This window comes from Cervus elaphus, chromosome 14 (genome assembly GCF_910594005.1).
Source record: "Cervus elaphus chromosome 14, mCerEla1.1, whole genome shotgun sequence".
Lineage (NCBI taxonomy): Eukaryota > Metazoa > Chordata > Mammalia > Artiodactyla > Cervidae > Cervus > Cervus elaphus.
In genome coordinates, this window is record NC_057828.1 from 73,876,448 (window position 1) to 73,892,521 (window position 16,074).

General features: G+C 44.8%; 1 protein-coding gene across 10 annotated transcripts in view; it reads right to left on the reverse strand.

Moving 5' to 3' along the window:
- The window catches only part of HHAT (hedgehog acyltransferase), a 349,271-nt gene that overhangs the window by 212,576 nt on the left and 120,621 nt on the right, over window positions 1-16,074 (reverse strand). For all 10 annotated transcript variants that reach the window (XM_043923561.1, XM_043923557.1, XM_043923560.1 and 7 more), the window contains one exon: window positions 6,923-7,073. In XM_043923561.1, coding sequence (XP_043779496.1) covers window positions 6,923-7,073 — 151 coding nt within the window. The remainder of the gene's footprint in view (window positions 1-6,922; window positions 7,074-16,074) is intronic.

Consider the following 16,074-nt stretch of genomic DNA (forward strand, 5'->3'; position numbering starts at 1 on the left):
CAGGCAGATGCTTTACAACTAAGTCGCCAGAGACTCCTGCAAATGCCCAGTAGTGGAAACTATTTGCAAAGAGAATTCCCGCAAGGGTGAGAGGGAGGTTGCAATGGTCTAGATGTTGAAACCCCACACACTTCCATTTTGAAACCCACACCTTCCATACATTATTACCGCCACCCCCCCATCACCATCAACCTCCTCAACCACTCACCCTCCCAGGCCTGTGTTTTCTCGGAAATTAAAAAACAGTGCCACCATTACTCTCGTGTCTGCAATTACAATTCTTAGCTAATATGTTAGTGTCTACGCTGCATGCTTGTGTTCACTGCCTTAGTACATGAACTTACTTAATCCTCGTACTTTCGCAGTGAGACAAGCACTATGGTTTGCCCCACTTTAATACCCCAGAAAATGCAAGCATAAGGAGGTTAAATCACGAGCCCAGCTACAGATGGGGAGGGGACTGGGAGTACTTCCGCACCAGGATGCTAGTGGTCTCGTATCCATCCAGTGTGCGGCTAATACACAACTGCAAGGGATCATAGCCATCACCTGGTGAAAGAGTCTGGCTCTCATTTAACAGATGGGGAAACTGAGGCAAAAGTGACTTGATCAAGCTCCCCGCTGAGGGCAGAGCCCGGCTCTTGTCCACCACACTGTGCATCTCTGAATTGTCACATCTCAGGCTCCGAGCTGGACCACAGCCTCTCCCCAGACAGTCCCATTACTGCCCGCTGCTTCCCCAGCCCTGCCCATCTCTCAGGCACCTCTGGCTTTAGTAGATTTTCCAGCACAAAACAGTATGAAGCTATCACCTCCTGAGGATCGACTATACCCCAGGCTTAATCACCCCTCACCTCACTGCTGTGAGGCAAGTGCTATTCTTATCTCCACTTTAAAAACAAAAAGATTCACCTGGAGAATTTTAATTATTTGCCCAAATCACACAGCTAGTACCTGGCATCGCAAGCACTTAGTTACTATGTTACCTTCAAAAACAAAAGTGAGCCCTTATTAACAGCACCTGTTAATAAGCATCTTTTTCTCCTTTATGTCCACACTTCCCCTGCTTTCCACCCAACCATGCTGGTAGATAATGTTTCACAAACTCCATGTTTGCCATCCTGCCCTGCAACCTGAAGTTACACATGATTCAAAGGCAGGACTCAAGCAAAGCCAGTAGTTGGTGTGGCTGGATTTATCATCTATTGCAGGCCTGAACCAACTCTCTATCTGATGCTGATGTGAACTTTCCCTCAGTCGTGTCCGACTCTTTCCGACCCAGTGGACTATACAGTCCATAGAATTCTCCAGGCCAGAATACCGGAGTGGGTAGCCTTTCCCTTCTCCAGGGTATCTTCCCAGCTCAGGAATCAAATCCAGGTCTCCCACATTGCAGGCAGATTCTTTACCAGCTGAGCCACAAGGGAAGCCCAAGAATACTGGAGTGGGTAGCCTGTCCCTTCTTCAGGGGATCTTCCCAACCCAGGAATTGAACCGGGGTCTCCTGCATTGCAGGCACATTCTTTACCAACTGAGCTATCGGGACCTAAATTCTTCTACTGACCCACTGAAAATCCCAACTCAAAGCCCCAGTGAAAAGGGGGTCTCGGGTTCCTGACATTCCAGCTCAAAGATGTCCCCATATATTAAGGCCTAGTAGCCACCAACAGTACCCAGATCCCTCTGGAATAAGTAGTGATGAGTTTCCTGTGAAGACCAGAGAGCATCATCATTCAGGAAATTCAGAGGGCAAGCTGTGAGAAATTCTGGAGATAATTGAAATTGACCTGTAACTCACCAGCCACTATGGGGAATTCTATCACTTTGCACACTTTGCTTCCACAGCTAGAAATCAAATCAGAGGAACACAATCAGATTTCTAATTTGGAACCTCAGACACACAGTATCATCTTGAATGACTTCTGGCAAAAGATGCTCATTACAGACCTCAGCTTACCTAAATTAAAACATGAAGCCCCAAAATTAAGCAGAAAATTCTCAATTTCTCATGTCTGTACAGCCACAGAAAAATCACACAAGTGGGAAAACACAGGCCCCTTAGCCGTTTGTTCTGCCTGCAAATATTTGAGCAAGAATTATACAAGCAGAAGAGCAAATAGGAAAAATATATATGTGTGTGTGTGTATATATATATATATATATAAAATAAATCTGTCAGTCAGGTCCTAAATTTCAGGTTTGAGCCGTCTCAGCAAATAGCAATTTTTCATGATCAATTTGGACTATCATGTCAAGGAACATTATCTCTCAGCTGATGGTCAATTTCATCTCTTGTGTGATGTAGAAATCAGATTCCTCTGCTACAGTAGGCTGCCGGCTTCAAGTCTTCTCTCACCGCTAAGTGGACTGATAGTGCAGTCCATCGGCACGGTGTTCAGATGTGTATGGCTCCTTTCAAGTGGGGGGCTAAAAATCCATCTCTCATCCTCAGCTCTAAACCTCATTCAGTGTGGATTTTCTAGAAGCCTAGGTAGCTATTAAACAATCTCTGGAGATGGTTTTTAAACCTCTTCCCTCCACTTCCCATCCCCGTGCCCTTTGAGTCACTGTGTGAGTGGTGGCCACAATGGAGCAGAATAATCTGCATCACCAGCTTACACAGCTGCTTATGACTCAACTCGACTCGAACCTAAACCCAGGAAGGGGATGGAGCAATGCCCAGTCTGCAGCAATGCCTCAGTGATGGCCCAGAGATATTAGATGTAAATCAGTTCAGTTCAGTTCAGTCGCTCAGTCGTGTCCAACTCTTTGCGACCCCATGAATAGCAGCACGCCAGGCCTCCCTGTCCATCACAAACTCCCGGAGTTTACTCAAACTCATACCCATTGAGTCGGTGATGCCATCCAGCCATCTCATCCTCTGTTGCCCCCTTCTCCTCCTGCCCCCAATCCCTCCCAGCATCAGGGTCTTCTCCAATGAGTCAACTCTTTGCATGAGGTGGCCAAAGTACGGGAGTTTCAGCTTCAGCATCAGTCCTTCCAATGAACACCCAGGACTGATCTCCTTCAGGATGGACTGGTTGGATCTCCTTGCAGTCCAAGGGACTCTCAAGAGTCTTCTCCAACACCACAGTTCAAAAGCACCAATTTTTCGGTGCTCAGCTTTCTTCACAGTCCAACTCTCATTTCCATACATGACCACTGGAAAAACCATAGCCTTGACCAGATGGACCTTTGTTGGCAAAGTAATGTCTCTGCTTTTTAATATGCTATCTAGGTTGGTCATAACTTTCCTTCCAAGGAGTAAGCGTCTTTTAATTTCATGGCTGCAGTCACCATCTGCAGTGATTTTGGAGCCCAAAAAAATAAAGTCTGACACTGTTTCCACTGTCTCCCCATCTATTTCCCATGAGGTGATGGGATCAGATGCCATGATCTTAGTTTTCTGAATGTTGAGCTTTAAGCCAACTTTTTCACTCTCCTCTTTCACTTTCATCAAGAAGCTTTTCAGTTCCTCTTCACTTTCTGCCATAAGGGTGGTGTCACCTGCATATCTGAGGATATTGATATTTCTCCTGGACATCTTGATTCCAGCTTGTGCTTCCTCCAGCCCAGCATTTCTCATGATGTACTCTGCATATAAGTTGAATAAGCAGGGTGACAATATACAGCCTTGACGTACTCCTTTTCCTATTTGGAACCAATCTGTTGGTACATGTCCAGTTCTAACTGTTGCTTCCTGACCTGCATACAGGTTTCACAAGGCACAGGTCAGGTGGTCTGGTATTCCCATCTCCTTCAGAATTTTCCACAGTTTATTGTGATTCACACAGTCGAAGGCTTTGGCATAGTCAATAAAGCAGAAATAGATGTTTTTCTGGAACTCTCTTGCTTTTTCAATGATCCAGCGGATATTGGCAATTTGATCTCTAGTTCCTATGCCTTTTCTAAAACCAGCTTGAACATCTGGAAGTTCTTGGTTCACGTATTGCTGAAGCCTGGCTTGGAGAATTTTTAGCATTACTTTACTAGCGTGTGAGATGAGTGCAATTGTGCAGTAGTTTGAGCATTCTTTGGGATTGTCTTTCTTCGGGATTGGAATGAAAATTGACCTTTTCCAGTCCTGTGGCTACTGCTGAGTTTTCCAAATTTGCTGGCATGTTGAGTGCAGCACTTTCACAGCATCATCTTTCAGGATTTGAAATAGCTGAACTGGAATTCCATCACATCCACTAGCTTTGTTCGTAGTGATGCTTTCTAAGGCCCACTTGACTTCTCATTCCAGGATGTCTGGCTCTAGGTGAGTGATCACACCATTGTGATTATCTGGGTCATGAAGATCTTTTTTGTACAGTTCTTCTGTGTATTCTTGCCACCTCTTCTTAATATCTTCTGCTTCTGTTAGGTCCATACCATTTCTGTCCTTTATCGAACCCATCTTTGCCTGAAATGTTCCCTTGGTAGCTCTAATTTTCTTGAAGAGATCTCTAGTCTTTCCCATTCTGTTGTTTTCCTCTATTTCTTTGCATTGATCGCTGAGGAAGGGTTTCTTATCTCTCCTGGCTCTTCTTTGGAACTCTGCATTCAAATGGGAATATCTTTCCTTTTCTCCTTTGCTTTTCACTTCTCTTCGTTTCACAGCTATTTTTAAGGCCTTTAGATGTAAATAGAAGCTACAAATTCAAAATTTTACTTTCCCTTGACGTGTCTTCTTACGGAGAAAAGTCGGAGAAGATGGGGGCCAGGGCCACTGTTGGTTATGCGACCAGATCCTGACTATGAACATAGTAAACTAAGGGTGGAGGAAAAAGTACAAAGGAGAATCTATAAGTTTTATTCCTTCTTTTCTCAGTTAAAAACTACTTCTTCTGAGCCTTAACTGTGCACCAAATTCCTCAGAAAGAGTTCATCTCCCTTCCTAAATTCAGCAACTTGATGTGGAATAGTTACTGTATACCAAGAGTGAAGCCCTGAGTGTCTCTAAATACAAGTGGCAAATCAGAAAACCCTTAAGAAGCTAAAGCAAATGTGATGGGGGACATCCACACCCATGCAAGCTGAAAGAAGCCAGGACACACGTTGAGGTCACTCCCAAGAAGGACCGTGTTTGCCATTTCATCACATGCCCTTGTATACAGCTCGCTTCAGAAGCACATCACTCCAGTGAGTCACTCAAGAGAAACTTCACGATTACTCTCCTACCCACAATAACTGAGACGGAGAAGAGCAGGTTTCAACAACTCGGGGTCCACACTGTTCAAGCCCAGTTTCTAACAAGAATGACAAAGGTCTTGGCAGACATGTTTTCTGTGCCTCAGTAGTTTGTACACAACAGAGGATCTTGGACAAAAAATAATTAATTAGCCTAGAGCCATCATGGCTGCCAAGAGTCAAGATTATTTATTATCCCAACCAACAGTGGAGAAGCTCTTGAGGAGAACATGCTTCCCAAGAAATGCTTGAGCACAAGCATTCACATCAAGGAGGCCGAGGAACCTCGCTGGGTGCCCACGAGGGACTCATGACATACCCCCAGGTCATGCTTAAGTCCCACCCATTTATTCAGTAAATAACTTTTATGAACAGGTCAAAATGAATAAAGCCTTCCCATTAGGCTCACCTTCCAAACAAAACCACTTCCTGGCCTCCTGGCTAGAGAGAGCCCTTTTCCTAAATTTGCCATTGCAGCTGGGCAACCTATGATACTCGATGAAGTAATTAAAGACAAATCAGAGCAATTACTTACATTCTCTACAATAACCAGATGGTATTTCCAATCCAAAGAAGCAGACAGCAGCAAAAATAAACTGCATTCATGGAGGCTTAGATCAATTCAGTCCCTGTAATAAATTATGATGGAAAACTAGGATATTGCCTGTTAGCTACCCCCTTTTGCAAGAGCAACACTAGAGAGAACAGTCCTCACTGGGTTCAGGGGTGAAATGTAAGTCTGGATGAGCCAGAACAATTTTCTGAGCAGGGCCAGGGTGAGGGGCGGGTGGGTGCAAATGGAGGCTTCCAAAGAGCACAATTTAAGTAGATGCTGCCTCCCACAGATGTGCGAGTTCCCACCCTCAGGTTCTTACATTAGGCTTGCAATTGCAAGAGCTAGCCTGCCACTAGTTCCACACTGGAAGCGGTAATAAAACCCAGCGGCAAGCGAGCCCATCTGGAGAGCAACAGCCAGAAACGGCGGGGGGCCAAGGGATCTTTTAGAACAGAGACTCCAGGCCAACTGTGCGTCCATGGGGCTAAATCAAGAAGACCAAGAACACTCAGAAAAAGCACCTGCCTATCCAAAGTGGGTGAGTACAGGAGTAATAGGAGGATAAGAGCTAACGTTTGTAGACACCTACTGTGTGCCAAATGCTTTATATGTGTGTATTAGCTTTTTTAATCTTCAAAACGACTTTTAGAGATAAGTATTATCAGTACCGTTATCATTTTTATTACCATATAAAAGACAAGAAAACTGAAACTCATATTTGAAATATGTTGCTCTGGATCTGAGAGCTAGTAAATGCCTGCCCTGTACTATTAACTAAATCTCTATTTTTTTTTTTTTACGTTTTTGGTATTAAAGAAATAAAATTAAGCCTACTTTTTTAATCTACAGTCCCACATACAAAGATGTCATTTTCAAGAAAAACAGACAGCAGTAAAATCATCAATATATATATTATGTCCCAAGTTAGTAAGAAACTACTTTAGACACAGCCCTTTGTGCATCTTTACACAGACTGGGTGAGAAACTTTATCTCCCAATTTTTAGCCTGACAATACGTTTGAGAGGCTCAGAAAATATGGATTGTCAACCTGTTAGATTAAAAAACCTAAGTGCCAAAGGCGACTTGAGTGAAGGGCAGAGACAGGATGGTGGCTCAGGAGCTTTGAGGCTGGCCAAGCCCCGGCTCCTCCCACCGGACATCCCCAGAGGACCTTAGCAAACAGAGCCACTGACCTCCACATCCCCGTGAAACTGAACATGGTGCTCACGCAGCGAGGGAGGGGCGGCGGCGTGAGTCCATCCAGGCGCATGAGCAGGGCCGGGACACCAAAGAGCACCAAGTACTTCACGTAGAAGAAGAGCACCTGGGCCAGCGCCAGTCCTCCTGAAAGACAGAGGGGCCCGTTAGACACGGAGACAAGAAGTGGAGCCGTCTCCTGGGAAGGATGCTCGTCCCAGGAAACACACCACCTGCCCCCGCCTCTCCCACCACTCACTCCCCTTCCTTCTCTCAATGCACACGTTTCACTGTCTCCCACGACGGTTCTGGGCGGTGAGATTTTTGGATTAACAAATATTGAAATCTGCTTTATTATTGTGACAGGCAACAGGACCTCTTAGCAGCTGCGCTTTTACAGACTCTAGCAAAAGGCACACTTTGAAGTCATAAATATGTGTGTTTGTGTGTGTGCATACACACATACATGGCATTAAAAACTATTAGAAAGGAAAAAAAAATCCTTCCCCAGTTCTTTCAAAACCTCACATGAATTCACACCCACTAGGATGGTGAGAAGTCAGATCAACAAGGGTGGCAAAAATATGGAGAAATTGGAACCATCATACACTGTGTGTTGGCAGGAAAGTAAAATGATGCAGCCACTTTAGAAAATATTTGGCAGTTCTTTAAATAATTAAACATACAGTTACCATGCATGCATGCTAAATCGCATCAGTCATGTCCAACTCTTCACGACCCTATGGACGGTAGCCCACCAGGCTCTTCTCTCCATGGATTCTCCAGGCAAGATTACTGGAGTGGGTTGCCATGCTGTCCTCTAGGGGATCTTCCCCACCAAGGGATGGAACCTGCATCTCTTACATCTCCTGGATTGGCAGGGGGGATCTTTACCACTAGCACTGCCTAGGAAGCCCACAGTTAACATATGACACGGCATTCCACTCTTCGGTATACACCCAAGAGAAATGAAAACAGATGTCTACACAGCAACTTGCACCCAAATGTTCACAGTAGCATAATTCACAACAGCCCAAATGTTGGACAACCCAAATGTCCACTGATGGACAAATGGATAAATAAAACCTAGTACGTCATACAGGAGAATATAATTCAGTCATTTAAAAAAAAATGAAGATTCACACTGCAACATGAATGTTGAAATCATGCTAAGTGAGCCACAAAAGACCACATATTCCATGTATGATTCCATTCCTATGAAACTCCAGAAGAGGAAAAGAAAAACAGAAATAGAGACAGAAAGGTGATTACTGGTTCCATAGCCCTGAGGGGCTAGGAAATGAGATTATGGGTGGTGGTAGCTAAACAGTAGGGTTTCCTTTTATTTTGCTGTACCCGTCTTAGATGCGGCAGGTGGGATCTGTAGTTGCAGCATGCCAACTCTTAATTTCAGCACGTGGGATCTAGGTCCCTGACCGGGGCCTCTTGCATTGGGAGCTCGGAGTCTTAGCCACTGGACCACCAGAGAAGTCCTTAGGGCTTATTTTTGAGGTGATGAAAATGTTCTAAAAATTATGGTGATGTTAGTTGCCATATCACGGATGGACAGTATATCCACGATATACTAAAAGCCAATGAGTTGTACACCTTGAATGGATGAACTGTAATGATATGTGAACTATATCACAATAAAGCTACTTAAAAAAAAAAAAAAAAGATGAGGGCCCCAAGCTGCAAGAACCAACGTCTTCCTGGCCAGAATCATGTCTTTCTGGAGGGAAAGGAACGCCGAGTGTGGGCACAGGGTGAGATCCGAGGTGGAGACACACGCTCTGCTCCCACGGGCATCCACCTGCCCCTCTGAGAGCAGGACCTACGTCTCCAGCTGGAGCTCAGGATGCTCCCCTGATTGACGCATCCTTGTGGGCTTCTGAGCTGCCCTTTCCTCCTCACCCTGGGAGGAGGGTGGGAACCTGAGCTATCGGTCTCTGGGGAACCGTCAACCTGGGCAAGCTGCTGGCCTCAGCAGCAGGGTGAGGAGGTGAAGCCAGGAGAAAAACAAGGACAAAGAGCCCGAGGAAACCCTGGAGTTAGATGGCCTGTGGCCACGTGCTGTCCAGCCTCCAAACCCACCTTCTCCAGCATGCAGGGAAATGATGCAGGCCAGCACTAATGACGGGGCTGATCGGCTTATCCGCGGGATAACCTGAAGGAAATAACTAAGCCTTAAAGAAGTATTAGCAGGAGATACTACTGCCTGGTGCTTTTGATGTTACATGGCAATCACTGCCATGAAATGTGTGGCTGTAAATAGTGACTCTGGGCCAGAAGAAAATACATAAGCCATTTTCTAAATATACAGTGTGCGTGCCTGCATGCTAAGTCACTTCAGTCGTATCCAACTCTTTGCAACCCTATGGACTGTAGCCCACCCGGCTCCTCTCTCCATGGGATTTCACAAGCAAGAATGATGGAGTGCAGTCTCTTCCCGACCCAGGGATTGAACCCGTGTCTCTTATGCCTCCTGCACAGGCAAGTGGGTTCTTCTCAGCAGTGCCACCTGGGAAGCCCAAATAAACAGTTTGAGCAAAGGTAAACAGCAGTTCAAATCCAAGAGCTACATGTCCTGCAAGGAGAAAACCCCAGGAATCACCACGTGTCAGTCACACTCAGGAGTTGTCAAAAACCTTTTTTGGAAACCAGACTATGGTCTTATTTGTTGCAAGAGCTGCTATAAAATGGTAGCTTTCTTGGAAGTGTGATAAGAGATAAGAAAAAAGCTGGTGTGTGTATGTGTGTCTGTGAATATGTGTGTGAGTGTGTGTGTGTACACAAGAAGTGGGAGATGTGTGTTAACACCATCTTAAAAGCATTTAGGCGGGGGTGGGGGGCGGTGGGGTGGGTTACCACAGGAATATACTGAATGGTGAAAAAATCAGTTCCACTGTCTAGTATGGCAGTGAGGGAAACTATAAAATATTCCAGTATGAACCCCCAGGCTCTAGTCAGAAAAATCCCAGAGCCACCAACAGGCAGGACACATAAGTAAGAAAGACTAATTGAAAGGCACAAAGCTTCCAGAGCTGACAACAATCAGCCTGAAGAACTGAAGATATCAAAGGACCTATGGAAGACTGTATCTACTGAAGCGCGGGGAGGTTAAGGCCACCCAGGGGTCTTTTATAGATGAAGCATCAGACGTTTCTTTTCCTTGTTAACAGGGTGCAAGATCGGGGAGAATGGGCTTCTCCTTGTCTCAGATACTGCCTTTAATTTGACATTATTTTTGTACAATTGTTATACATGAAGCAGATGAATTACAATCCATAGCTGAATCTACATTTTTATGGATCACCATTTGCAAACAATCTTCACCATTTGTTGGTACTTTCATATGGAACCGGGCTATGAGGAAAAGGTTAATTTTATACAGATGTTTAAAAGCATTCTATGGCTAGATCTAACGGAAGATAAGATTACTGGGGACTTTTTCCTCAATACAGATGGAAAGCATAAGAAATCACATATTTATCAATATGCAACAAGTGCCCTATTTATCTGATATTGATTATTTTTTACGGATTAAGATACAAAAGGCTTATTTTTTTTCCTTGACATTTAAGTAACTGGTTCATAAGCTCATAGAAAAAGAAATGTTTGTAGTGGTTGTAAAAGCATTATGACTGTAATTTCTGTATTGTTTAGTCTTTCAGGAAAAAAATGTGTTTATACCCATAACAATTCTGCTTCCTTGCTATTGATTTGCATCATCCTATGAAAGATGCACGGCTCACTCTTCTTTCCCCTTGACCTAAAGATTAGTCTTTCCTGTGTAAGACTTGGTCTAAGGTTTCGGGGTTAACCCTAAGAGTTAGCAATCTCCCACTAGGCATATGATATGTTAGAAGGCAACATAAGGAAGACAAATGTCATATGATATTCCTTATATGTGGAATCTCATCAGTTGTGTCAGACTCTCTGCGACCCCATGGATGGTAGCCTGCCAGGTTCCTCTGTCCATGGAACTCTCCAGGCAAGAATACTGGAGTGGGTAGCCATTCCCTTCTCCAGGGGATCTTCCCAACCCACGGATTGAACCTGGTCTCCTGCACTGCAGGCGTATTCTTTACTGTCTGAGCCACCAGCGAAGCCCCCAAAATGGTACAAATAAACTTGTTTACAAAACTGAAACAGAATCACAGATATAAAAAACAAAAGCATGGTTACCCAGGAGGACAGGAGATAGGGATAAATTGGGAGATAGGCATTGTCACATACACACTGCTATAAAAAATAGATAACAAACAGGGGCCTACTGCATAGCACAGGGAAATCTACTCAATACGCTGTCAGGATCTATACAGGAAAAGAATAAAAAAAGAGTGGGCATACGTGTATGTACAGTTCACTTTGCTATATACCTGAAACTAACACAACATTGTAAATCAACCACACTCCAATAAAAATGTTTAAAGAAACAATGCAACTGACTGTGCTCTGATGAAAAGTTATTTGACATACATAAATTGAACTCACTTTTGTTATATTCAAAAATGCAAAATTTAGCTATTTTAAAATACTTTAAAATATTTTTTGCTGAGTTTATATTTAAAAGACCCCTCATTACCAGGGGTTAAGATTAGTTTCTGCCTAACCTAACACCTTTCTCTCAAAAAAGTTATAGATGAGTTCATATGCTATGCTCATTCATTCAACAAGCATGTCCCAAGCACCTGACAGATGAATCACTAGTTACATGTCATAAAAAGCAGCCTGGAGGTCATATCATGTGGAGAACCCAGGCTTCAGGAGACTCACAGGTCAGTTTCATTATGGTCCCGTTTATCCTTCCCTTTAGTATTTTCTTCTCCCTTTCTTCCCTATTCCTCCTTCTGTTGGAACAATTCCATTTATCCTTCAGATCCCAGTTCAAATATAAGTTATTCTTCATAACTTCTCCGTTTCAAGCAGAATCAATAACTTATGCATTAATTTAGTATATAGTTGCTGAGCACCAACCACTTACCAGATACTGAGCAATACAGTGTTGAATAAAGAAATGAGGTCCCTGATTTATAGAGTCAGTTAAACGTGACAGCAAAGAATGTAAATCAGAAGAAGGGTTAAAGAAAAAACCCACACCTCTACAACAGTCGACAATCTGAACACAATGGATTAGACACATTTCTTAGAACATTTAACAACTATTCCTTGTGCCAAGTAAGGCTGTAGATGCTTGGTACACATTATTCAGTGGATATTCCAGCCTTCATGGGGCTTCCACCCTCACAGGAGTCAACGAAAAGCAGACATAAAAATAAGCAAATCCTATTTGAACACTAAGAAAGCATGGCAGAATGTATTCTCCAACAGTGGCCGCAACGGTATTTTCTCTCCCACGTGCCCTTCTATAAGGTAATCTTTCCACTCCCCCATCAAAAGTAAATCTAGGCAGATCCTAGGACCCAGAGAGACAGAAAAAGTGACGTTGTTCTAATTCCAAGTGCAGGCTGCCATTGGCCTAGTGGCTTCTGCTTCCTGCCCCTTGGAACACTCACTGCTGGATCCAGTTGCCAGGCTGTGAGCTACCTGAGCCACGTAGACAGGCCACGTGAAGATGCTCTGGAGGACAACACCAGCTGAGCTCCCCGCCAAGTCAGCCTCAACTGCAATGGAGTGAGGAACCACCTTGGATGTCCCGCCCAGAACCTTCAGATGCCTGAAGCATCAGCTGACACCTGGCAGCAACTACAGGAGAAGAGAGAACCCAGGCAAGAACCACCGAACCAAGTTCCGTCAACCCCCAGAACAGTGAGAGAGGAAATCACTGTTTTCAACCAAATTTGAGCATGGTTTGTGATTCAGCAACAGCCAACTGAGACAGAAGGTGACAAATGCAACGGAAAAAGAAAAAACAGTGTTGAACAGGATAAGGAAACTCGGAATTCAGATGTGGCATGGTGTTGCTTTTGTTTAAAGGGGACTCAGGGTGGTCCTCACCAAAAAGAGGATATTTGCGCAAAAACTTGAAGAAGGTGAGGGGGTGAGTCATGCAGCCCCCTGTTCTCTCCAGGCTCTAACCAAACTTTGTTCTCATGGGCTGTGCTGCCCTCATGGACTGTAGCCTGCCAGGTGCTTCTGTCCATGGAATCCTCCAGGCAGCAATACTAGACTGGGTAGCCATTCCCTTTTCCAGAGGATCTTCCCAACCCAGGGATCAAACCCAAGTCTCCTGCATGGCAGGCAGATTCTCTACCATCTGAGCCACCAGGGAAGCCAAGAATACTGGAGTGGGTAGCCTTTCCCTTCTCCAGGAGATCTTTCTGACCCAGGGATCGAACCCAGGTCTCCTGCATTGCAGGCAGATTCTCTACCATCTGCGCCAACTGGGACGCCCCATATAATTATCACACCAGACCACAACTGTACCCATCCTGCGAGGCCACAAGCTTCTCAAGGTCAGGAATTATATCTTATTCCTGTTGTATTCAGCACCTAATTAACATCGGGCCTTCCCTTATGGCTCAGCTGGTAAAGAATCTACCTGCAATGTAGGAGACCTGGGTTCGATCCCTGGGTTGGGAAGATCCCCTGGAGAAGGGAAAGGCTCCTCACTCTAGTATTCTGGCCTGGAAAATTCCATGGACTGTATAGTACTTGGGGTTGCAAAGAGTCGGACACGACTGAGTGACTTTCATTCACTTTCACTTTGGGGGCTTCTCTGATAGCTCAGTTGGTAAAGAATCCACCTACAATGCAGGGGACCCCGGATTGATTCCTGGGTTGGGAAGATTCGCTGGAGAAGCGAAAAAGCTACCCACTCCAGTATTCTGGCCTGGAGAACCCCCTGGACTCTATAGTCCATGGGGTTGCAAAGAGTCAGACAGGACTGAGTGACTTTCACTTTCATTTTTGCTTCCCTGGTGACTCAGTCAGTAAAGAATCTGCCTGCCATGCAGGAGACCCAGGTTCAATCCCTGGGTCAGGAAGATCCCCTGGAGAAGGAAATGGCAACCCACTTCAGTATTCTTGCCTGGAGAACCCCATGGACAGAGGAGCCTGGCGGGATATAGTCCATGGGGTTGCAAAGAGTGGGACATGACTTAGGAACTAAACCACCACTATAACAATGCTTAATAAATGTTTCCGTGTGAAGTAACTAAATTGATAATTCACCCTGTCGTATGAAAACTCCTTGTTATCAGAGTTTTTCTGGGAGGTAGACTGATATTCTAAAACCTTTCCTGTATTCTGAGGATTAAGTCACTACTGAAATTCAGACCTGCCACTGAGTCAAAGAATCCTGTGATGGGAATTTCTTGGTGGTTCAGTGGTTAAGACTCCATGCTTTCACTGCCAAGGGCCCAGGTTCAATCCCTGGTCAAGAAACTAAGATCCCATAAGCTGCATGGCAAGGCCAAAAATGAAAAAACAAAGTTATTTTTTAAAAAAATAAAGAATCTTTCACAGGCATGGGATCCCCCAGCATTAAGAACAAAGCTGGGAAGGGGAGAAAGAAAGAGAAGCCCTAGCTCCCTGCTTGTGACTGCCTCAAAGTGACTGTGTGGTGAATTCTACCACCCATGGGCCACCTCCAACTGGAAGGGCCTCAAATTCAACCTGTCCAGAAGAGAATGAGGGGGGCTTCCCTGGCGGCTCAGTGGTAAGGAATCCGCCTGTCAGAGCAGGAGACACGGGTTCAGTCCCTGGTCCAGGAAAATCTCACATGCCACATGGCAACTAAGTCTGTGGCCACAACTATTGAGCCTGAGCTCCCAAGCCTGGGAGACACAACTACTGAAGTCTGTGTGCCTAGATCCTGTGTCCTGCAGCAAGAGAAGCCACGGCAACGAGAAGCCCGTGCACCACAGCCAGAGAGTGGCCCCCACTGGCCACAACTAGAGAAACCCCATGCAGCAGCAAAGATCCAGCACAGCCAAACAGTAATTAATAAACAGTGAAATCAGGAGTTTCTTTTTTAATTCACACCAAAAGAGAATGAGGTTTTCTCTCCCTCAAAACTAGAAAGAAGGCAGACTTTTGAGATACGAAGAGATTAACTCTACAAAGAGTTCTAGGAGAAGGAGACTGAGACAACGCCCCAAACGTGGTGGTTCTCCGGTGATCAGCCCTCCCTCCACTGACACCCTACCTACCCAGCCATCCGCACTCTCTCTGAATGCGATACGACCTCACCAAAATCTGAATTTATACAAAGCAGCTGGTGACTGTCTCCCCTGTGGGTTTCCCCCCTTCTTCTCAGTTCTGGTCCTCAAACAAGAGGCTGAAGAATCTCATCTTGGGGCGGGGGCGGGTGTGAAGGGAAAATGAGCCAGGCCCAACTCACTTTTCCTCCTGGAACTACTCATTTTACCCTGTTGCACCCTTTACTTTCTCTTTGCTCATAGTCATTCCTCTGCCTAGAAGTCCTCCTCTCTCAATTTTGTCTGCAGAAACTGTAACCCTCAAGGACTCACCTAATGCTGTTATTTCACAAAGTTTTCCTAGCCAAAGCTTCAGCCAAAATAGCCACATGCATTCTTGCAAGTTCATAGCATGGGGCAGCTTTCTGTCTGGTCACTGTAAGCTCCAAGGGGCAGGGCCCACAGCTGTCCTCTCTGCCTCCAGCTGCTTAGTCCCAAGCAGTGCCTGGCACAGCATGGACAGGATCAGTGGCTATTGGCTGAGTGAAGGAATGGACTGAAAAAATACATGCACTTTCATGTATGTTATCCCACTGCTACTTTTACTCAACCCTGGGTCATAAGTACTACTCCCGTATGTCAGATTAAAACAACAAACATTTATAAGTATGACCTCCTCAAGTATCAGGGGTCATCAACACTGGATCTTAAAACCCAGGTCTCTTATTTCCAAAATCAATGACCTCTCCCATTCCAAAGGCCATGCTTCCAGAGTAAACTCTGTCTATTCATCTTTATTATAAGCATGTAAGTTTTTCTTCCTGTAATATATAAGATGATTTTATATAAATCCTTACATTTTAAAAAGTTATTTCATTTAAATATTTCATAATTTCTAGTTATGAAATAATTCAGTTCAGTTCAGTCACTCAGTTGTGTCCGACTCTTTGCAACCCCATGAGCTGCAGCATGCCAGGCCTCCCTGTCCATCACCAACTCCTGGAGCCTACCCAAACTCATGTCCATTGAGTCGGTGATGCCAT